This window comes from Hippocampus guttulatus, chromosome 13, assembly GCF_054856545.1.
Source record: "Hippocampus guttulatus isolate MCC_2025c chromosome 13, RoL_Hgut_1.0, whole genome shotgun sequence".
In the NCBI taxonomy this organism is placed as follows: domain Eukaryota; kingdom Metazoa; phylum Chordata; class Actinopteri; order Syngnathiformes; family Syngnathidae; genus Hippocampus; species Hippocampus guttulatus.
The window spans coordinates 1,185,428-1,210,205 of record NC_141273.1 but is presented as its reverse complement, the minus strand read 5'-3'; the positions used below and the strand labels follow the sequence as shown (position 1 = coordinate 1,210,205).

General features: G+C 46.9%; 1 protein-coding gene across 2 annotated transcripts in view; it reads left to right on the top strand.

The window, feature by feature from the left end:
- gfra4a (GDNF family receptor alpha 4a) overlaps nt 1-24,778 on the top strand; it is a 75,751-nt gene that overhangs the window by 19,580 nt on the left and 31,393 nt on the right. The window contains exon 1 of one of the 2 annotated variants that reach the window (XM_086127431.1): nt 9,741-10,147. The exons of the other annotated variant lie outside the window; for it this stretch is intronic. Within the exon in view, the coding sequence (XP_085983557.1) occupies nt 10,090-10,147 (58 nt within the window). The 5' untranslated portion in view covers nt 9,741-10,089. Of the gene's footprint in view, nt 1-9,740; nt 10,148-24,778 lie in introns of those variants that run through there. 2 annotated transcript variants of the gene reach the window in all.

Here is a 24,778-nt window from a genome sequence, read left to right as displayed (position 1 = left end):
AAACGAAAGATATCGTGGCGAACGGCGAACCAAATTGTCGCAAGGTCACCTCCGTGCTTCTTCTGGATTTATCCTGACATTCCGCGCTCCCATCCAATTGTTTTATCCCCCAGGACAAGTTTTTTAAAAAGATGGGTGAGAAAATGCGTAAGTCTTTCTTTCTTCTTTTTACATTTTTTTATTTCTAGCGTGTTTTATAGCACCCTCGAAGATCGATAGCTCGGCAGCTCCATTTAGACGGACGGCGTCGCATCGAAGGGGAAGCGTTCAAGAGTAGCTGGGTGATAAAAATCCAGCACTGCCTCGAAATTTACTGACTCGGCGCCGTGACAAGTGCACGCCGTTCAGGAAGACCAGAAAGTTCCAACCTCTTCATATCCATCACTAAAATATTGGCCTAGGAGCTGTCATTCCAATTTTTTTCTTTGAAAACGATGACTTGTCAAGTTATGTCAAAATAATGATGGTCAAACATCGCGACGACGTACCTCGAGGGACGTATCGAATCTGCACGTTATAACGGTAGTTTGTTGTAACCATTTCCAATAAAATGGCCGCCAACGACGATGTAGAGTACAGTAGGAATATTTGTAGGTGTAAAAGCATGAACACTGCCGCGATAAGTGAAAAACCGCAAAGGAGGGTTGGCTCCTCCCCCCTATAGGAATTTTGTGTGAGTGTATGTGGCTAGCAGCATGTTTAAAAAATGTAAGCAATATTTATACTTTACATATTTGAGACAAAGACCACGGGCAGTACACGTCTTTACTTCAATCTTGAATTATAAACCATTGTTCAGTAGTTAACATTCATCAGCGTTGGCTTCTGAGAGAGAGTTCCTAGCCGCCGTTAGCCTCCAGCTAGCTCCTGGCCAGCTATCCGATCCCTTTTCCCCATCTTGAATCTTCGTTTAATTCCAACAGCATTCAAATGACTTTTCTGCTGAAATGTGTCGCTTGAGGTCGTCCAGCTTCCAGCTCGTTTCGCCATGCTAAAGGGTTAGCATTAGCGTCACCTATCGCCGCCGCACTGTTACTGTTATGGAGCACGTATGAGCGGAGCACATACGCAAGACTGTCAGTGCCGTGATTGGCCGCAGAGCGTCCGGACATCGTATCGTATGATTGGCCGGACGGCCGTCACTCACTGAATTACGCAGCAAAATGATACAGAAAATAAATCCGGAATCCCACCGAATTGAAGAGTGGCGAATCGTTCCGCTGGCAAATGGAACTTTCCTCGAGTCGCATTGCTCCCCATATTGAATCATCTTTGATTGGCGATATATATTTGTGTCTATAAGCAACACTACAATTCAAAACCAATCGGGAGGCTTGTTGACAGTAAAGGTCCGCAGAGGAGCACCTCTCCGGTGAAAACACTTTGGCGAGGGGGGGTAAAAAAAAAGTCATTTATCACGGGTGTGAACGACGTTGGCGGCATCGAAATGGATGGCGGCGGCACGACAGATTGCGCCGTTGTCGCATTCGGCGTCGGCGTCGTGGTGGCGAGGGCCTCTGCGGCTATAAATTTCGGGGCCCCCCCGAGCGCGAGCCGGCCGGCTCGGCCTTTATCTAAGAATGATAAATTCGGCACACTTGCGCGGCGGAGGAGAAGAACGCTCGGGAACCTTGAGCTGATGGATGGCGGTCGCGATGACATCGGCTGTGAGGAAGCTGTCCTCCGGGTGGAGAGCGCGCGCTCTTCGTTGCCTTCTTTACGGCCTCGGTTTCAAAAAGTCCGGGAGGAAAAAGTCATCTTGGCTGTTTTTCAGGAACATTTGGATCATTCCTCCTCTTGGACGACACACGCTCACTTTATATCGGGAACAGATCATCCAAAGTGTCGATTAGGGTGTAATATTCCCATGCGTCGCACGACCCAGGATGCATTGCGGATGTCGTCTTTTTTTTTTTTTGTGGGTCTTCTCATGATCGACATGCCTACTTTTTTGTCGGTCTTCCTACATCAGACGCGCCTCCCAAATGTCATGCAGCTCGATAACACCGGCTTCCCGGGCTGAATTGTTTGATCTTGTTTTTGGTTCTCCTGAGCCAAAATAGTGACTCCAAATCAAAATGCCTGTCTTTTTTTTTTGACTTGTCAATGGTTCTAACAAAAGATAAATTTCACAATTTTGTCAAGGATCCGCTCCTTGACTTGGACAATCGCAAACAAAGAGAAGCCTGCAGAGCAACGTTGACTCGGTAGCAAGGATTTTGGTCGGCGTGTTTCTCAGAAACGGACCCACAAAAAAAGTCTGTGAAAGGCAGGCCGAGGCAAACACGGAATGTGCGCCGTTTTGCTTTGAACTCACCATTTTAGTTTGCCACTCGTGCCTTGTGGGATTCAGTTGAACGTTCAGAACCCCACCCCAGAGCAAAAATGACATTTGGTTGCACCCTGTCGAATTGAACAAAAAAAAGTAACATTTAGGTAGACACACAAAAAGTCTCAAGACGGCGTGCTCAAAACGACATGATAGGTTGGAGGCAGCCATTTTTGCTCATTAATTCAGTCCCCGTAAACGTTTCAATCACAGGTGGACCAACCAAAAATTCTCTCAAGGCCATGTCTGAAAAACCACAGGAAGTCTGCCCTATTGATTTGAAGCCACTATTTTGGTTCAGTCATGCCTGATAAAACTTTAATTTATTTTTTTTCATCCTCACCCCAAATAGGCGTAGCAGTTATGCAGATGAAGCTGTCACATGTCAAAGATGAGGGGGGGAACCAGCCCCCCCCCCAAAGATTCTTTGATGCAAGGCCGTGAAAAGGTTGCGGCGAGTTCAAATGGCGCAGATTGTAATTTTTCTCTCCGTCAAAATGATTTCTAAAGACAGCGTAGCCACGCCATGAAGCGAACGCTTGTGACCTCATGCGGCTGGCGTCGTCAGCAACCCCCCCCCCCCCTGACCAGACCATCACATTTTTTTCCCTTGAATCCATCTCGCAGAGCATCAAATTTTTGACTGTCATTAAAAATAAAAAATTGAAAGTCCATTCCAACTCCTGCTGTGGCGCCTGCGGTTCCACACGCACCCGCCTCATTTGTGTGTAAAAAAATAATTGGGACTTCTCCAGAGCGCCGAGCGGGAAATGAAACAAGCAAATAAATATTTGCTGAAAATGCGTCCTCGAGTGAGCTGCTGAGTTGAGATGACGCAGAGCCGCTTTTAGTGGGGCCGATGTACTAAACGCTCGTCCGTCGTAATGGTTGACGTGTTGGATCTGAAAGCTAAGCAGAGCTGCAATGAGCTTTGTTGGACGCACTGGCTCGATTCACCAATCATGTCGTCAACCAGGCGGTGCGTGTGTCGGCCGCATGTGGCACGGACACAGAAACAAACAAACAAACAAACAAAAAAACGCTGTGTTGAATTGACTATTTTGTCAAGTGGTTGTACAAAATCAAATCATCTGAAAATAGATTAAAAAAAAAAACAGGAGATATCTTAAGATTTTATTTCCTGTCACCTCCTGTCAAAATAAAATGGAGTATATTCGACATCAACTTTTTTCTTCGTATGAAGTGTCATTTATGAAGTGCTGCACCCATGAGTGAAAAAAAGCAAGTGGCTATTAAAAAAATTAATCATGTTATTATTATTTTTTAATAATTTAAAAGTAAATTTTTGAGCTGACCCAATTTTTAAAAAAAAATAAGAGTGAAAACGGGCTTAAATTTGGGGCCTTTTTTTTTTTTTTTTGTCGCATACGATTTACTGGTGCTTTTATTTGTGAATGTGATCATTCGCTGGATAAACCAATCACATACGAGGATCAAAAAGTCCATCTCTCTTAAAACAACTTTTGAAGTGTGTTCTTGACTCGTCAAGTAACTTTTCGGGGGCTCCTACGAAAACATTTCCGGCATTAACTTTTGTGCGCGTGCATCTTCGTGTCGTATTCCAGGCAGCTGCGCTTCTTGCTTCACAACGCAGGTTGATTCAATTAACCGTCACTCGGACGCTTTTCTAATTAGTGAGGAGAACTAATTATGCCGGCGTCACATCCTTCAGGGACTCCTTTCCGCTCCAGCGCAGACGGGAGGGGGGATTAAAAATGACGGCTTCGGAATCGGCGCTGAAAACTCAATCACCTCTGAGCAAACGCGCCCTCACCCTTCCGAGCGGCCGCAAACAGGCGGACGCGGTGGATTGGTTCTTGTCGCCCCGTGCCACCTGGCGGGCGACGCTTTCAGGTCTTGTGCTTTGACGAGCTCCTTTGGAGAGAACTTGCCCAAAGGATCCGTCAAGAGCGGGTATCTCGTGAGCGGCCCAGCTCGGCCGCGGGATCGTGCTCGGGCGATGAGCACGCTGCAACCGACGCGCGTTGAACGCAATTCGGAACCGAATTCACGAAAAGTGCTCAAAAGCAGGGAATTAGCCCAAATCTCGTCAACAGATGAGCCGCTGGAAAATTCCAAGCTTTTTCTGGTGTTTTTGTTGTCTAATTTTGGGTGGAACGTTGCGTCGGGAGTTTGGCGACCGTTTTGAGGATTGGCCGTGAAAAAAGGGGCGCCAAAGGCCCGTTCCTCGCCGCTAGCGGATTTAATTGAGCGGCATTAGTAGTGGCGCATTTTAGTTGGCACACCTGCTGGCAACTTTTCATTTGGACTCGACACAATGGCGCTAATCTGCTCCCGCGTGCTTGGGCGAAGCTTTTATCCGGCAGCTCAGCGCAAGCGTCTTCCGCCGTCCGCCCACCTGCCTCAAAAATTCAATTTCAGGATTCATTCCTTGAACAAATTTAGTGTTTTTCGAATGGGCCGCTTAGCAGGCGAATTTCCCATTGAAATGTATGCGGGACAAACAACCGCAGCGGCGGCGCGGCGCTAATCCGCTAGCTTGGTATTTACCCAGGCAGCACCCGCTCACTCAACACACACACACGCAGGCGTGCGCGTTTGTCTGCGCACAAAATCCACATGCTGAGTCACATCAACAGCAGTTAATATTAGCGTCTGGAAATTTTTACACAAAAACAAACAAACAAAAAAAAACCCTCCATCTCGTCATAGTAAGCGTGAGACCCAACCATTAAAAAAAAAAAAAAAACGGAGGCCAATTTCACTTGGCAACAAGAAATTTGGTTGGCCTGTAGTGAGTCGACGCTCAAAAAAAGTCTCACGAAGCCATGTCGCCAAAGATAGAAAGAAGCCGGCCAATTTGTTTTCTTTAGAGGTTCAAAGTTTTTTTTGGGGGGGGGGATTCACCCCACCCCCAAAGCCAGAGACAGAGCAAGCCAGCCATTTTGTTTTTTGGGGTCCCTCAAAGACTAACATTTGACAAGCTCTTTTATATTTTTAAATTTCATTTTGTTTATTAATTTTTGAAAATTCAGCTCCGTAAGCCAGTTTGACTTCGCGGCATGGAAATCGATCATGAGTGGACACACACAAAAAAGAAAGTCTCCAAAGGTCATCCCCGAAAAGACACAAAAAGCCATTTTGGTTTTAAGGGTCCCACAAAGATTAAAACGTGACAAGGCCATTCGTTCGTATTTATTTATTTGCACTTGTTTTTAATTCAGCTGCTAAAGCCTGTTTGACTTCGCAACATGGAATTTGCTACTTTGGGGGTCCTTCGAAGACAAAATTGTGACAATTTAGTTACAATTTTGCTCGTTTCTTAATTTTTTGAAAATTCCGCTCCCAAAGCCAATTAGTAAGTAGATGCACATAAAACTCTGAAGAAGCCCCCCCCCCACCCCAAAAACAAAACAAAACAAAAACAGAGGCTGCCATTTTTGGGTCAATTCGCAGAGGCTTTTCAAACTCCTCCTAGCGATGCGTCGCTTGCTTTACGCAAGAGCAAGAACGTAAGCAGGTCCTGAGCGCGAGGGAAGCTTTAATGAGCCCGAAGCCTCGCCGTGTTGTATCAAATTCTCCTTGAAGCTGACGCGTCAAGATGTGAGTTTGGCTAAAGTGTGCCGCTCCGCCACAGTAAATAGGCCACAAAGATTCTAAATAATGAATATTGTAACGCGGCGGCGGTGGTGCGCTAATGAGTCCATTGGAGAAAGGAGGGGTGGCAGCGGGGGGGGGTGAGGCGTCCGGCACGCAAATGTTTCCCGCCGATGTTCTCTTGACAGCCGTCAGCCAGCTGATGATTCCATTTATTAGGTCGCCGTCCTGCCTATTTATTTCCTCCGAGGAACTTGTTTGCGACGTGACGAAGACGAAAGGACCGCGCAGATGCGGCGGAGGGAGAGACGGCCAAAACATGAGGCGCATCTGCGCGGAACTCGACTGCCAGACAGCGAAATGCACATTGCGTATTGGAAACGGCTGAGCCTTAAATCCCACTAGCATAATGCTAACACCTCATGGGAAACGCCATTCACAGGCTAATGAATAGCATTTTTGTATTAGAACTCGGGCCTGACCGATTAATCGTCCGGTAGCTCTTTGCAAATCAGCATTTTTTAAAATTTCACTTCGATATGAACCTCGATGATGTTCAAGGATGCTTCATTTTTTTTAAGTGAAACGTTTCAGTTCAATTCAGTGGGATAATGATTGAAAATGAAGATTCCTATACCGCAGTGTTCGCTTCGTAACATGTCAGAAAGTAGGCAAAAAAAATTGCGTTGTTATCCAAGTTAAAACAATTAAAAGTCGATTCACACAAAGAGAATCCGTTCGCTTTCATGGAGAATGACAGAGTAGCAGAGAATATTCCCTGGTGAGAAACTGAAACCCCCCCCCCCCACCCCCCAAAAAGAAATTAAAATTATTTGAAACCCTACTGTGAAAACTGTAAGCCTTGGCCGGTAGCCAGAGAGTGCGCTGCACTGTCCTTTGCCGATGTGTTCCATGCAGGGCCCCCCCCCCCCCCCCAAAAAAAGCCTGACCAAACTCGTGTTGCTGATTTACTATGTCCGAAGGCGGCTGCTCATTGTCACACAAGCCGACGGCGGTCTGTTGATTCTGTTGCGCTGTTTTGTTTTTTGTTTCCCGTGACTGCTGCTTGTACAAAAAAAGCGGCGGTGGCGCCACTGTGCTTAAAACTTTTGTTCCCATCAATAATTCAGCATCTTAGTCACGACATCCCCCAGCTTGTCGCTTTGTGTCGTTTGCCTCCGCTTGGGATTTGGGGATTTTCTCAACAGGAGGGCGGGTGGGGAGGCGGGAGGTTGGAACCTTCATCCAAGATAGAAACCCGAACCCAGACTTCAAACCCTAATTTGACACCTGAATGCTCGCTAGAAACCGTAATCCAAGTTGAATCCCAAAACCTGACTTAAAGAAACGAACAATTCCTGGCTTCAAAGCCAACTTTGACAACCTGAAGCCAGGCTTGAAACCCTAATTTGAACCCCCAAAGTCATCGGTTTAAAACCTTGACTGCAAAATCAAATCCTGGCTTGAAATCCAAATTTTACACCCTGACCCAGGTTGGAAACCCGAACCCGACACGCCACCTCTGACTTGAAACCTGATTCTTGGCTTCAAACCTCCATTTGAAACCTGAACCCAGGCTTAAAACCCTACATTTGGCTTCACAGCCAAATTTCGGAGCCCAACCTGGCTTTAAAACTCCAATTTGAACCCCTCACTCGGTTTAAAGGTTTGAAGCGTAGCCTTTGTGTGTCAACCATTTGTTGACAACCGAACGCAGACATGAAACCCTACCTTGAAGGTCCCCTGGAAGCATACCATTTACAAGCTAATGTCTCTATGCCACTGGTTAAAACCCTAACCCTAGACTAACACACAAATGCAGACTTGAAACCCCAATCCCAGCTTGAAACTCGACTTGAAAACCTTAATTTTAAACCCGAACCCTGACTCACAACCCAATTTTTCTCTTCAAACTCAAAATTGAAACCAGAACCGAGGACTGAAGCCCTAATTTGAAACCCTACCCAGGCTTGAAACCGTAAGCCAGGACATGACTTGGAACCTTCCTTGAAACATTACATTGTAAACAAAGAACTCGAAGGCCAGTTCTGGAGACCCGACCTTGAAACCCTAACCCGAAACCATGTCCCTGGCTTGAAACCCCGATTTTAAACCCTAATCCTGGCACGGAACCCCATTTTTGTCTTCCAATTTGAAACCTGAGCCCAGGCTTGAAATCCTAATTTGAAACCCGACAGCTGACTTGATGCCCTAATTTTAACCCCAACCTTGAATCGGAGAGCATCGATTTGAACCGTTGGCGTCGGGAAGCGCGCACGCTGATGTGTCCTGTCAGGCAAGAAATGTCATTGGACAACGTCGGGCTTCATCATCTCAACGTACCAAATCGTTGCCTTCCGCTCGATGCCGTGACATTTCGTCCGTCCGTCTGCCCGGCCGGCCTGAAAACGAGCGCGGAGCGGCCAAGGGGGGAGCACCGAGACGCACGAGGCCCGCAGGGCTCGGCAAAGGCCGAACGCCGGACGGGTGCGGCGGCGGCAAAAGAAATCTGAGCCCATGGCCGCCGATAGAGAAACGGCGCTTGGCCTCCAGGCCTGCGGGTGGCGCTAATGCGCAGTACCAACAATTGGAAGCCCGATGAGCCACAACACTGGCGAGAAATGCTCACTTGGAACACTCTTTGAAAACCCAACCCTTCTTGGAACCGCAATTACCGAAACTCTTCAACTTGAAAAAACACTGGCTCAAAACTTTGAAGTTGACATTCGAAGCGTCACACATGTGAAAGCTTCATCTGGGTTGTCGACTCTCACCTGTGTTTAAAACCCTATTCAATTTTGAAGCCTAGGCATCACTTGAAACTCTAATTTGAAACCTTAACCGCAGTTTGAAACCCTCACCTTGTCTTGAAACCCGCATTTGAAGGCCTAATCATCACTTGAAACCCGAATTTGAATCCCTGTTTTGAAACTCTCACCTGGGCTTGGAGCCCTAATTTGAGTCCCTGACCAGGCTTGAAAATCTCATTTTTTAAAAGCCTTAATTATCATTTTAAGCTCTAACTTGAAACCATTTCCTGGGGTTGAAACACGAACCTGAAACACTAACCTTGGCTTGAAACCGTCATTCGAAATCCAAACCATCACTTGAAACCGTCATTTTAACACCCTAACTCGGGTTTGAAACCGTCACCTGGCCTCGAAACCGTCATTTGAACTATTAACCCGGTCTTGAAACTCTCACTTGGGCCCGAAACCCTAATTTGAAACCCAAACTGTAGTTTGAAAAGCTGAACCGTGACTTGAAACCCTCATTTTGGAAAAAATGACCCCCGAACTTGAAACCCTAACCCAATCTCGAACCCATACTTGACACCCCACCCTTGGACTCAAAAGCCTTTTCTGTCGTGTGAAACGCTGAGCCTTATTTCAAAAGCCTTAAGTGTCGGATCCCAACCTCGGCTTTGGACGCCTTACCGCGTCTCGGAAGCCCAATTTGAACGCCTTCCTCGAAAAATGGCGTCACTCTCGCTCATCAAAAGAAGCGCTCGAATCGGTGACTTGTACTCGCGTCAAATCGTGTTTGTGGGCTGCGTCGAAAAAAAGTCACGCCAACGCACCCGCGTTGCGGTTGTCGCTTTTTTTGTGTGTCAATAAAGTTTTGTCCCCCCCCCCCCCCCCCCCCCCACCACCACCACCAATCTCGTGTTGCCCGTGCCGCCTGGGCTCCTTTTACGACGCCATCCAGCTCAAATGGACTATCGATTGCGCTCCGATCGCTTTCCTGCGAGCGGGCCGCAGGAGGAGGAGGAGGAGGAGGAGGGGGGGAGGGGCGGCGGGGGCGCGCGCAGGCAAGGCACGCGCCAGTGAATCATCCGCAGTTTTCCGCGCTGAGCGGCGCACGCAGGTGGCGGGCGGGCGGGCGGGCGGGCGGACACTTTCCACGGATGCTGAGGAAAGACGAACGAGCGCGGAAGGCCAAGCGCGCACGCGGGCGGGCTCCTTCGAATTCTTTGTTTTGGTGGCTTTTTGTTTTTGGGGCCGCCTTGTCCAAAGTTAGTTGAAATCGCCCAGCATGTTCTCCTCCTCCGCGGCCGGCGCCCCGCTCCTCCTCCTCCTCCTCTTCCTCCTCCCGCCGCCGCCGCCGCTGTCGCTGTTGCGCTCGTGTGGATTTACCTCCGCCGCTGGCTTTTAGCTTCACACCGTTCCGCGCAGACCACCATGGACCACCTCCTCCTCCTCTTTCTCGGACCCCTGCAGCTCCTCCTCGCCCTACTCGGTAAAAAAAAAAAGAAAAACTCGTGAGGGACATTGGCACGTTGTGTGTTGCGAGTTGAAAGTTGCACGCAGACCCGACTTGACGCTCGCGCAAGTTCGTGGATACGAGCGCGACGCGCACTCGGCAGATGCGCACACGTCCGCGACAGAGACATTTTGTGCGTGCGTGCGCGTGTGCGTGTGTGTATTTGTTTGAATGTGGACAAGTGTCCTTGTGATGACACACGTGATGACACGTGTTTGCTGATATTTTATATCATTACGACACACTCAGACACGATTTCCATCATGCACAACAATTCATTCTTGTGTGTGTGTGTGTGTGTGTGTTTGTGCGCACGTGCTGAATTTGAGGCATGCAACAGGCACTGTTAAGGAAACACACGCCTGTACACAACCGCACAAATTGCTATCGAACACGAAGATTGAGACATTTGTGTGGAGAAGCGTGTGCGCGTTTTTTTATTTTTATTTTTTGTGTGTATGCACAAATCAGCATCAGGGAAACACAAGTTGCACGCACAGCAGTGCACTGCATTTTTTCTCTCTCTCTCTCTCTCTCTTTCTCTCTCTGTGTGTGGGGCGCCAGGGTGGGCGACTGGTTAGCTCATCAGCCTTAAAGTGCAGAGGGTTCGATTCCGGCTTATGGACTTCCCGTGCCCGCGTGGGTTTTCTCCGGGTTTCTGCGTAGGTTTTCTCCGGGTACTCCGGTTGCCTCCGCTTGAAGTTATCCCTCGTTGTGAGTGTGAGCGCGACTGGTTGTGGCTGGCACCCGTTGCGGGTGTCCCCAGCCTGCTGCCCAAAGTCAGCTGGGGATAAGCACCAGCACGCCCGCAAACCTCCTGAGGAGAAGCGGATTAGATCAGGGATGGAATTGTTGGATGGATACGAGTCTATATACATATATATGTGATGGGGTGTGTGTGTGTGTAGGTCCCCACAATGCCATTTCCATACCCAACAAGAATTCTACTCATCATGTACGTGTTTGTGCGTGCACGGCGGCAGACGCCTTGGCATCCGAGTGTCGCACTTGCGTGGGAGTGTGCGTGCGTACGTGCGTGCGTTGGTGGAGAAGTGCACGCGTGCCTTTTTTTTTTTTTTTTTGCATCACAGGCATTCTTGACAAACGCACTTCACATGCACACTAATACCCGTGCGCTTGTTGTTATGCACCTTGGCAGCGGAATGTCATGTTTATGTGTGTGTGTGTGTGTGTGTGTGTGTGACGTGTGTGCATGACGTGCGCATCGTTCAGTCTCACACATGCACGCACACGATTTGCGGAGAGCAGTAACAAGAATAGATGGAATAGATCAGTCTTTGATGGTGAAGGGGGGCCGGGGGGGGCGGGGTCATAGATCAATTGGCGCAGGTTCTGTTTGTACATAAGTTGGACTCTTTTCCTCCGTTGTGGCGCAAAGCATGCTGAGCGTAAAATGTAGTAGGTCTCGAAAGACAACAGGAATGTCCCAATTGATGGTCCCAACTCATTGATTTGTTGGCAATGAAGAGTTTTCCCAAAAGGGGGCGGGGGGCAGAAAAGCTGGCGTGTTAAACTGTTCGGGGACCTTTGGAATCGATTCATCTCAGCAGGTTAGTGTCTCAACCGAATCGACGCCTAGCAATTGTGACATCGAAAAGCCGACAGTCTGATGAAGGTCAAAGAGAAAAGCTCGCCGGAGCTAACAGTCATCAATCATCAATCTCATTTTTTTTTGTGGGTTTCGTCGTGATAGACATGCCAACGAGGGCTTTGTTGATCTATTTCTTGATTTGAAATTCATTAAATGGTCTAACTGAGGCAAAATTGGTTCTTTAGACCATTTTTTTCTTTTATTTTTTTTGTGGGTCTACTCATGCAATGCAGTGAATTAGAACTGGCTTCGGAGGGCGGAATTTTCCAAAAAAATGACGATGAAACGCGCAACTCCATTCGTGGCTACTTGGCATATTAGACAAGCCGAAATGATGACAGAACGATTTTGCAACCTTGCCGTCTCGCTTTGTATTCTTATAGTTCCTTTTTTTTTTTTTTTTGGACTCACTTTTAACAGCCAAATCATTGACATTTCGAGCTTATTTCTGCCCGGCTCGTTCAAGCGTCTATCGCTATTTGGTTCAGGCAAAGCAACTCTCTCTTTTACGTCAGGCAAAAAGGAACTCGGCAATTACATGCTAAGTGGCGACCCCACAATGGAGATCAACACGCACGGCAGTGCGAGTGAATGAAAGTGCGCCAGCGACGACGACGGAGGATTTTTTATTTTTTTGCCTCCCCCTCTTCCTCGCTGCTTATTATGTTAAAACCCTGTCATTTTCCAGCGGCTTTTTATCCAAGGACAATTATGTCGGCGCGAGAAGGAGGCTGCCCTTGCTAAAGGATATGGCATTTACTGGGAGAGCCCCCCCATTTAACTTTGTTGTCGAAAAGGCTGACGGCTGATTGTGAGATGCCGAAAAGGTTGCAATTAAGTCCCCACGCCGCAACTTTGTGTGTGTGAATGGAACTGACTGGTGAGGCTTCAAAGGTCCTCGCTCGACTGCCACTTCCAGTGTCTCATAGCAACAAGTCTTAAAAAAAAAAAGCAGTGCCACAAAAGCTCGTGTCGTGCCGCCGTTTTGTTCTCGAAGCCGAGAAACGTCTTTGAGGTAGTTCGCAAACGCCTGCGTGGAGTTGGTTTGAAAGGCACCCGATTGGTATTTTGGTCTGACCGTACGGAAGAAGGAAGGCCAAACGGTTGGTTGGGAATTGGAAGTGACTTTTTAACGCAATACTGGGACCCATTAATTAATTAATTAATTAGTTAATTAATTAACTTTCAAAGAAAACAAAAAGTTATTAAAAAAAATAACTGAATCTAAAACCAAACTCCCAAATTATTACCATACAACAAAACTCAACTTAGCTTTTGAATTTGGCACTTTTTTTAAATCAAAGCGTATTCTGGCCGTGTCTTGAAAGTGGCTTTGGATCTTCGGCCAGCCAATCTTCCAACTCGAGGTGTATTTTGTCTATTTGTTATTTTGGAATTATGGCATATGAGAAGGGCTCGCTCCAAGACACAATTTTCAGAAAGGAACAGATGATTTGAGCGATTAACTTAGTTGTTTAATTTCACACTTGACGGGTGACCAGGCACTTCAGAGACCAAACACTTTGGAGACACAAAAAAAGTAGAATTGTATTAAAAAGATGAGCTTTAATTCTTGATCCTTTCAGAGTTTTGAGGGAAATGTTTGAAATTGCAAAAAAACCGCTCAAGATGTCCGCTTTCATCGGAAGGAGGTTGACAAAGGACGGAAGGAAAGGAGACCTTGGAAGTGGGTAACAAATCTATTTTGGTGCTATTGAGGCCAGGCCGCGTTCAAATGGCTCCTCCTTGAAAAGTGAGGTGAGTGTGAGGTGTCCTACTCATACCTGGAACACCCCCTCCCCCCTCCCGCAGGAAGAGTCTGGAATCGGGTCAGCCGCTCGTTCATCCAAAGCGCAGGATAAAAAAAAAAAACCTGTCTTGAACAAGCCGCGTGAAAGGGGCTACACAGTCACTTTTGTGACACTACCCCTGAAGCCGGTAAATTTGCACGTCAACTTCAAACCCCCATTATGTGTCAGTACCTTTCACACAACCCGGCGACAGAGGCAAAAATATGGGCTTTGACAAACAGTTTGAAAGGCATCACGAAGTTGCCATCTTGCCCTCTGACACTACCTCCACAGCCTTGAAATGTGCGGGTCAACCTCAGCCCCCCCATTCTGCGTCCTTTCACCCAGAGAACAACGACGGGGGGAAAATGTGCCTGGCCATGTTGGCAGGACTGAACTCTTTACTTCTTGTCATTTCTGTCACACGGAGTTCTCGCCGCAAATCCGAGTCAGCGTTTGCGCCTTTTGAAGTGTTGCCGTTCCTTTCCCGGCATCCTTCTCGGGGATCAACGTCATTCTTGCACAACAAATCCCTCATTTGTTCTTTTAGCCGCCCTTGTGGGGGTATATACCCCCGTGGAAGGACGGGTTACCGTCGCGATAGTTGCTCATGAATTCAGCTGGCGCTCTCAGCGCGTCACCTCCGTGCAACTCGGGGATTGGGGGTGGGGGGAGGGGGGTCAAAGCCTGGCGTCTTCTCGCTCCTGTTTGTCAATTTTGCTTGGGGGCGAAAAATAGAATTTGCTTTGATCTCGCCTCGGCCGCCCATCAGCAGTGAGTGACGCATCTGCAGCAGGAAAAAAAAACAACAACAAAAAAAAACCTGCAGCCGCGTTCAAGGTGGCGCTTTAGACCGCGGCTCCACCGATATGGATTGCTTTTATTTTTTGGAGGCCAATCCTGATGTTTGGCAGACTACCATTCTGACAATGGATAAATCAGCCCCTTTCGCACTGTCAATCTGATCAATCCTCAAGTTTTTACTTGAACCTTGAAATTGCTGATTTCGGAGAAGCGTATCTCGAGCCACTTTGCGGCAGCCTGTCAAAGCCTGTTCTTTTTTTCCCCGTGTTGCTAATCAGTGTGAAAGGAAATGGAATGGGGGCGGGGGGATCGTAGTGCAGCCAAGAATTTGCCCAAGTTCGGAGGGAGAATCAGAGGCAAGATATCTATCGAAGCCGACTTTTGACTGGCTTTTGTCAACGTTCCGCGTCAAAGTTAAGACATCAAATGAGGGATTGAAGTCGATCTGCAAATTTCCCGGCATTTCGTATCGCAGCGAATGACAGCATCACCCCCGTTTTACATTGCCCACCAAAGATTTTTCTGTGTTTGTGTCCAGCTGGAAAGGACATGGCTGGAGAGGTGTTGATATTGGTCCACAAATTTACCAAATTTGGAGACTGGAAATTTACGACTTTACTTCATCTCCGACGGGCTGTTTGAAAGGGCGTTTGGAGCCACCGTCCCACCTTGACATGTCGACATTACGCTATTAGTAATCTGTACCTTTTATCAGAAACAACTTTGAATGGCGTTCCTCAGGGAAATGTCCTAAGTACATTCATCTTCGTACGAAGGCTTTCCCTGTTTGTGCCTTTAATGCAACGCCGAAACACAAATGTGGTGTAATACGATGCGGTGGCTTTGGCGTCTCTTAACATAAGCCGGCGCTAAGACTGGGGGGGGGCAGCCCCTTCTTATTGGAGCCGGTGGGATCATCTCCCTTTCCGCTAAGCCCCTAAATCCTCTGCGCCCAGCTCTTTTTTTTGTTCCGCCGCCGCGCTTCTTCTTGAGCTTGAATTCAAAGGCGTGCGACAAGCGTGATTATCACACTGACGTGGCGATAGAGTCAAGCACCGTGTGACACCTGAACTTTTTCCGCTTCTGTTTATCTGACGTTCAATTCATTAAACTTTCTCAACAACAGAGAGAGATTACCCCCTTTCTCGCTAACAAGGCTTAGCCAGAAGAAAAATGCACATAAACACAAATGCGGAAGGCATAAAGTCCAATTTAAAATCTCCTCGGGCACCACCTTCATCTTGTGACGGGCGGGTCAATGCGCCAACCCAATGCAGCCAGACGCTTTCTCGCAGAGAGGCGCGGACGCTTGACGGAAATATCGACGCGGATGCCTCATATAGCCGACGCGCCGAACGTTGATGGCGTGCGCTTGTGAGCAGCCAGTTAAGGCTGCTTTGTAAGTACAACATGAAGTCCAATGGAGTCTGTGTCATAGCGGAGGCCCGAAGGTAGCTGTTTAGCCCCCCCGTCAAAGCTGTTTTTTCCCCCTCTCTGTTGCGCTGCTCTGTGTGGAAAGGAGACAGAATGGGGTTGAAGTGATCACGCACATTTCCTGGAGGTCGTAATAGAGGGTCATGTAGTTGTGAAGCCCCTTTGACACAGCTTGCATTTTGTTTCATTGTTTTGCGGTGAAAGGACTCCAAATAAGGGGTTGAAGACAATCCATGAATGTTCTTCGAATTGTTCCCGTATCTGTGTGAAAGGATTCGGAATAAAGTTTGAAGCTCGCCCTTGACGGTGGATTTGTATCCCCTTTGACGCTGTTGGTCAAAGCTGTTTTTTTCCCCCTGAATATTTCTGCATTGCTGTTTTTTATGAAAGGTCATCGAATGGGGGTTGAAATCAACATGTGGATTTTGTAGCTTCAGAGCTAAAACGGCGGCATGATATGGCTGTGTAGCCCCTTTCACACCGCCTGTGAAAGATGTTTTATTTTTTTTCCCTCCTCTATCTCATTGTTCTGTGTGAAAGGACTTTGGAGAGGGGTTCAAGTCGACCTGTGAATGATGTATTGGAGGTGTGTGGTGTGGGGGGGGGGGGGTTCTCCAAGAAAGTTTGACGCAGACCCACAAATGTCCTGGCATATAAGGTAGTAACAGAGCCCGTCAGAATGCAGCTTGAGGCCATTTCATTCAAGATTTTTTTGTCTGTACTATTTTTATATTTATCATAATGGGCATTGAAGTTAACGTGCACATTTCACAGATTCTGAGGTTGTAACAGAGACATGATGTCGCTTTGTAGAGCCCCTTTCACACGGCCTGTCAAGGCTGCCTTCCCACCTTCTGTGCCTTCCGTGTGAAAGGTACTGACTGACATGGAAAGGGGGTTTGAAGTTGAGCCACACATTTTCCGCTGTCCAAGGTAGTTTGAGAGGTGGGATGATGCCTGTATAGCCCCTTTCGCACAGCCTGCCAAAGCTTTACGTGTTCCCTGTTCTGTACAGAAGGTGAAGGATTTAATTCGACCCATTCATTTAACTTTTAGTTTTTTTCCTCCCGTGCCACCATTGTTAAAGGACACGGAATGGGCATTGGAGTCGACCCTCGGCTTTCTCCGGCTCCCGCGAAAGAGTATGCGCTTCCCGAGAGCTCCATTGGGAGCAATTCACGCAATGCTTTGATGGCGTCTGCGGTCTAACTGACGACCTGTAGCAAACGACAGTGGTCCCCAGAGAGGGAAGAGGAAGTCTAGGGTGGTCGGCCAGGCATCGATCGCATCCTTCAAGGCAGCTGTGAACTTTATTTTTTATTTTTTAGCTTGATCAGCAACCAGAACAAACTAAGAACAAGCCTCGCTCCATTCTTTAAAGCAGCAGATTGGATCAAAGCCTCCGAGACCCTTTCACGCTGAGTTGAAGTGGTCAGTGCCCGCAGAAGGGGACGATAAGACTGGCGAGACTTTTCCCTAAGTTTCTCCTTGTTGAAATGAGTGAAAACGCATTCACTGCCCTCAATGTTTACATTCATCAACCGGAATCCAATCGTTTAGAACCAACGACGGCTATATTAGTGAAGTATGTGCGGAGGAGGGTTTCACCCAGCTTGTCTGTGAAATTCAAACTTTCTACAAAACCGTCATGACGAGCAGACGGCAGTAAAAAAGATTGGAGATCAGCACCGCTTTTGAGTTCAAGACAAAGATCTGTCGGCTCCATGAGAAGGCACAGAAATGCAGAGAAATCTTTTTCTTTCTAATTTAGCTGTTTCCCGTGCTGAAACGGCCATGCTTGATGTCCTATTTTCAAAAAGCTATTAAAGAGGTGACGGTATGTTTCTATCTTTGTCGATGAAATCGGTGATTCTCGTCACCGAACACAATATTCGTGGGGGGTTGAAAGCAGTCAATGAGCTCGGATGGCAACGTTTCAAACCCTTTATCGGCATCGATGTGAGTGTTATGAGGGTATAAATGCCCCACCATCTCCGCGGCGCACCGTTGTTGTTGCTCCCATGCCTCTATTTCACGTCAAAGGACACGGAATGGGTCTTGAAGTCGAATCTGACGGCATCGGAGGTAGAATTAGAGGCCTGACAGCATGGCAGCCGCGTTGCTGCTTTCTCGCAGCCTCACAAAGCCGCTTTGATATAACCCCCCATCCCCCCCACCCGTGCACGAATCAAGACGTACGCGGATCACCTTGTCCAAGGAGCACCCTGACGATGTTGGGCAATTCCCATACTCTTCGGGTGGCGTCCCTCCGAGATTGCCTCCTAAATCCTGCCAGTCAGGCCCGTCGAGGCGCCCGCACGCTCGGCTTAGCAGCACCTCGTCCGTCGCTCGGCGGGCTGATGCTTTTGTCTCTCGTTAGCGAGCCCGCCGAGCCATAAACCAACGGGGGGGGGTGCACTAGCCTGAGAGAGGATAAAACTGGACTCCTGCAAAGGCAGAGGTGCTTTTCAACAGACAACAGTGCGCTCTAATGGCGCACATGTACGTACCAACCCATCTATTCGCCTGTGTCCCTTAATACGCACTCATCTACTTCCCAACTCCTTCAAAATCTACTTTGCGACATTCAACCCACCTTTCGCCCTTCCTACCTACTTTCCTACTCATCTGTCAACTGCCAGCCGCCTCCACCGCCCGTCTCTCTACCCAGCTGCAGAGCCGCCCACTTAGCCGTCCATCCTTCTGCTCACCAATTTCTGTACCCATCTAACGCCCAAATGTATTCATCGACCTGCTCATCCAGCCACCCACTAACCCATCTATTCCTCTGCCTAGTTACATGCCTTCGTACCAACCCATCAATCCAGCTACCTACCCAATTACAGTAGCCGTCTATCCGCTTACCCACTTATCTAGCCACCGGTTTACCCTACCACCTGCTGACCCATCTTTTACCTATCTCTGCCTACCCAACTTTTCTCTCACCAACCCATCTATCTAGTTACCGACCTACCTACCAGTCTACCCAACTACCTAGCAACCCATCTATTCAGCTACCTATCCTTACCTACCCATCTCTCCAGTTGCCTACCTATCCAACTCCTGACCGTTCCATCAACTGCCCGCCTACCTACCTACCTGCCTATCTATCCATCCGACGACCTAGCAACTCATCTCTTGATCTTAACACCTCCCTTCCTACCCATCTCCACGACTACCTACCTATCTATCCAACCGCACGGAGGCAGATGCTTTGGAAGGGACAGCGGCACGCGCTAATGGCCCGTGTCCATATTGCGCCGTAAAAAGCAATGAAGCGTCACCTTTTTCTTTTTTTCGTCGGACGTATAAAGCGCCACCGTCGCGGTTTTAATATCCCACCTTGTGTGGGTCGGTTCCCGGCCATCGCCGTAATTAGCCCTGGCGGAATCTTGTTTGTTGCTGACGTTGAGCAGACAAAATGCGGGCAAAACAAAATGACGTATGGGACCTGCTGGGAAATCTTCACAAGATCAACCATGTTAATTATTCATGTCTGAATCCCGCTTTGTTTCGTTTATTTGGCCACGTGAGTGCATGCTCTGCACGTGCGAAGATGTTTTCTGATGGCCTGCTGGGTTGAGACGCACCAAACAATTATAAACTTGTGCGATAACTACAAGTGCCACTTGGCGCTGTTTTTTTTTTTTTTTGGTTGTCCCATCTAGTTGGGACAACCAACTGACCTCTTTTGCCCAATATCTCTTGATGTCGACATGCGGTGTGGCTGGAAAGCACGTGTTGGCCGTGGTTGGCGTACAGCCGCAGTGCCTCATGAGCAGGTTTGGTCTGCGGCAGCTCTGCGGCGGCGCAGGTGACAATGAAACATTGATCAAGATGTCTTTTCAAGGTGAAAAGATCTTCACATCCTCGCCTGCTCGCTCCACCTCCAACTCCGCTGGGGAGATGGAGGGAGGTGAGTAAGTGAGCTCGGTGGGTCGGTAGAGATGGAGTCGGCGGGTGAGCCAAAGTTCTCACGATGGAAGTCGTGGTGCTTTTCTCTCCCTCGACAGGTTCTTCACATTTTCACTGAAGACACCCCTCGCTCGCAATAGCTCACTTTTTTTCCCGTTTCTACTTTCTTATTTACTGTCCCACATTAACCTCCCCCATTCATGTATCAATCAACCCAGAGCAAGAGTTGTACACAATTCCTTGCAAAAAATAAGGAGAGCTTATCACAAGCATGCAATTGTGTGAGGTTTGATATGGTGTGAGGTTTGATTTTCCGAAATTGTTTTTTTTTTCTTTCTTTTTTGTAAGTCGTCAGGAATCGAGCAGCAAAGCTTTCCGTGAGTAATCCCGGCCACTGGGAAGCGCTCATTTGCATATTTACCTGGCAGAGCATGACGCGCGTCAAACCTCCCAGACGACGAAGCCGGCGATGCCATGAAACCCTCCGCGTCGACACTTTGCTGCAACGCGACTAAATCTCCGCCTTAAGTGCGTTAGCCACCGAGTAGCGCCTTTGAAGTTCCTGTACTGCTTACACACACACACACACACACACACACACACAGTTCAAAGAGTCAGAAATGTTTTTATCTGTTTGTTCAGTGGCTGCTTTGAGGCCTTTGAAGCATGCTAGCGTAGCTCAGCGTCACAAAGACGGCAAATATCACATCACGTTAAATGCTTGCTGAGAATGCTAAAGCAAGCGTGATGTCGACCTTCATTACTTTGTTGACATACGCTCAGGACAGGACTAGCGTCTTGCTAACAAATAATTGTATCTTTTTTAATTGTCTGCCAAATAACATCTCGCTAACTAGCGCTACATATCTAGCTATCGGTTCGATTTTAATTAGACAGACATTTGCTGTTAGACAGTTGTTTACTGTACATACATTCAATGTTAATAGTTAGATGTTAGCTGTTGGCTAATCATTGACTTGATGCTGTACATAAATTAAAAATCTGACATATAATCAATCAATCAATCTTTATTCATGTAGCACTTTTCATACATTAAAATGCAACTCGAGACTAAGATGTTAGACAAAGTTAATTAATAAACTTATGACAGCAGAACTTCCATAAAAATGAATGATATGCACTGTTGGGAAAAAAAAAACAACTCGTGTGTTGTGCTTGGCCAAAGTAAACATAAGAAAAGGTCTTTGCCACTTAATTGCTTTTTTTTTTCCTTATGTCTTTGTCAACATGATGATGAAGGCGACATATTTCTTGGTGTCCTCGCTGCAGCTGGGAGGTCTGACGGCCGCTTTGGCGCAGAAAAAAAAAAAACGACAACAAAAGCATTTTCCCCCATGAAGACCTGTCTTTCATGATTAAAAACTACAAACGCGTTCCCTTTGAGACCCTGAGGATGTGTCTTTCATGATTAAACACCGCAAACGCGTCCTCTTTGATGCACAACAGCCGCAAAAGACCATGGTAGACTTAATTGTCGACTTGATCTGAGACTCGTGAACAATTAACGTGCAGCTAGCCACGAAAGACTTTTGTCACCTTGATGCAGGCTAGCTAACAACTAATGTGGAACAATAAACTAATTATCTAACCACCAAGTAACATCTAGCTGAAAACAAGTCCAGCTAACATTTAGCTTACCACCAGCTATTAACTTAAGTCTCGCTAACAGCTAATATCTAGCTAAAACAAAATACAGTTCAAAATAACGTCTAGATAAAAACTATAGCATATGTCCAGTGCCTGAGTACTAATTGGCAATGAAGAGGGGCTGGCCAACGTGACCCTTACTGAATTAGAAGTTCCCATCCACTACAAAAGTGCTAACGTTAATCTCTCCAGAGGCAGCAAATTTCAGGACAAAGCCGACACTTTCTGCTGTACCGATGAGAATACTTTAGTTTTGTTTCAAATAAAATAAAATGGATCTCCTGGTACCCTGTTTATACACTCGTTTTTGTTTTTCCCCTTTCATTTTTTGTTGTGGAGTTACAGACCAAAACACCCGAGGGCAGAGAATAAAAATCATCAGTCTGGCATGTTGATGAGGGAGGAAGGGAAGGGAAGGGAGCACCAGATATGGGGAGACAAACGAAAGAAGACAGACAGATGGACAGACGGGAATGACACTCTCATGGAGCCACACGCATGGAGCGGTTGGGCTTTTCATTGCTCACGTAACGTAGCATGGGAATGTTGTGGCATATTCATCATTCCAGGACAGAAAGTGGGCCACCGACATCCCGAACGTTTGCTATCGCTCCCAGGAAAAGGAGGGATCAAAAAAAACAAAAAAACTCCAACACCTGACAGCTTGATTGACAGCCGCGCTGACACTAACAGAAACTAAAGTTCAAGAAACTAAACTTAGTCGTGAAAGTTTCAGAGCCAGACATCAGATTATAACCAACTATTAGAGACTGACAAACCTCGAACTGACTGGCAATTCTGCACTGTCCAGCCACACCTACTCAAGCGTACGAACCTGCGCCGCTAACGTGTCATTGGCTTGGGAGCTGAGCGTGATCACCTCTGCGCTAAAAGCCCGGCCCACCAACTCAGTGCTAACGTACTCTTGCGCAGCGCAAACTGGCATTCATGAGATAACTAACAACTAGCAACAGCAAACATGTTAGGTCTTATTTAATCATTTGTTGTTAGTCTAACACAGAACGTGGCACTAATTATTTGCATGAAGCTAACCGTAATAAGTCAGTGGTTAGCGCAAGAAACCGCTGTTCCCCGAGTGTATCGCAATCAAAGTAACCTTGATCCCTTTAATATCTTTCAATGTAAACTAGCATCTAGCTATACAGGTGAAGACCGCTTGGTCCAGAAAGGACAGTTGGTGACAGCGTGGTGGATCGTCTGCACGCTAACAGTAACCCAGGATCTCTAGCGTAATGGGGCTCCGTTTTATTTCGCAGTACATGGCTACTGAGTGAAGGAGGATTGAGGGTGCTACTGGAGGGGAGGGGTCGGGCTTCCATTGGGGCTAGAGGCGATGCTACCGAGAGGATGTGATCACCTTGATGAGGATGCTCAAGGTTCAATGCATTTTAGCTAGCAGGCGGGACCGAGGCTCCGCCATTGAGCTCCACTAATTGGCCACGTTGGACCCAGTGTTGGGAATACCTCCCCACGTTAGCTACAAGGTACTTTTTAGCAAGACATTAGTTCTTAGCTTGATATTAATAGAAATTAATTGTTGGTTAGATATTAGTGATACGTTAATGGCGTGATATTTTTTTATTCTTTGCGAGTCCGACCTTAGTTGTGAGCTCAAATTTCAGTGGTTTGCCAGTTGTTTGTTGTTGGCAAGACGCTTTTTAGATGTTCCTAAACTGTTAGTTGTTAACCATATGTTTGTTGGTCATTCTTAACAAGATGTTAGTTGTTCATCGTTGAGACATTTTGTTGCCAGAAATCACTTTGTTGTTGTTCGTTGTTTTTAGCTAGATTTCACAGATTAAATTTTTTACTTGTTGCCTCACGTTAGTCGTTATCAGCTCGATGTTACTTAATTGTGAGGTGTTGGCTGACTTCAGTCGTTAATGTTTTAACTCGATTTTGTCTGAGGTTAACGTTACTTCTTCTCTAGCTGTTAGTTGTTAGCCTTCATTGAGCTAGATGTTAGTTGTTCGATAATTGTTGCTGGCTAGACAGTTGTGAGTTACTAGTTTGCCTGATGTGATGTTAGTCGTTAGCTTCAACTTAGTCGTTACCGCTATGCTACCTTTTTAGATGTTCGCAGTATGACTTTAGTTGTAGTTCGCTAAAACTTAGCTTTCAGCAAGACATTAGGTGTTAACTCGGCATGAAGTTTTTACATCCACGTTTGTAATTACCTGAATGGAATTTCCGATGAAAGGTTTAAAGGTTTATCTTTGTTTTTACTGTTGTTTACTGTTGCGCTGCGTCGGTCGTGATCCAGTCACGAACATTTTTCAGAATAATGGTCGCCGTGAAGGGAAGTTGACGTGATTCACGGCCAGCTTTCAAGTCTCATCACAGTGTTTAGTTTAGTTTAGTGCCACCGCAGGGGAACATTTCTTTTCTTTTGTTTCTTTTCCATTACACTTCCACTGAGGTGGAAGTAAGCTTCCCCGTTCTCCTTTTCCGTGTAGCAGGCAATGCTCTGCACACTTGTAATGATTTGTCAGGAAAACATGCATCATCGGGTATCATCATGTATCATCCCACAAACAGCCTCGGGAGCGCAGAGCTTCTACTCGCGCTTCTTTTCCCATTGTGCTCTTTTGTAAAATGCAGCTGTGCCAAAATAGCCCCCGTATTCATTTTGTAATCGTTTTATGTTATCAGACGATACCTTTTCATTGGTTCCCTAAAAAAATTGCAGGTAGTGAAAATCATCGTTAGAGGCACTCGTAATTAAAGGGAATCATGCCGCTAGATAATTGTTCAACTCACTGTTGGTTGTCAGCCAGCTATCTCTTTTTTTTTTTTTTTTTTTAGCTATTCCTGAGTTGTTAGCTAGATGTTTGGAATTTGAGTTCATCTTAACTGGAGTGAATCATATTACTAGATATTTGCATCATATAACTACATGAGTAGTTTTTTAGCGATTGGAATGAATCGTATCTCGTCACATCAGATATCGCTCGATATCTCATCGAGACGCGTAGCAACGACCTCAAAGATGGCAATGCAAAGTTCGATGTGTTTTAATACATACAATTCAGTGGGAAATAAGAATGTCGTACGTCACGGGATTGGATTGCCGCCCATCGGACCGGTTTGAGCATTCCCAACAAATCAGCATCTTCCGGTCCGTATTTCATTGAAATCTGACGTCTGGCTAATCACTGCACGCGCCGTCTGCTTGCCCTGTGATCATATGATCAAGTTTCCATTTGAATCAAATCAAGGTCTGAGTGGGAAAACAAGGCGGCGGATTTCTGTATTTATGCGTTCTCACAATTCTCAAAACCAGAAACGTGCACGATAGTGTAATCGGTCACTCCAATTTGTCCGTTTGTCTGATTGTGAATACGATTGGTTTGTTTGTCTCCG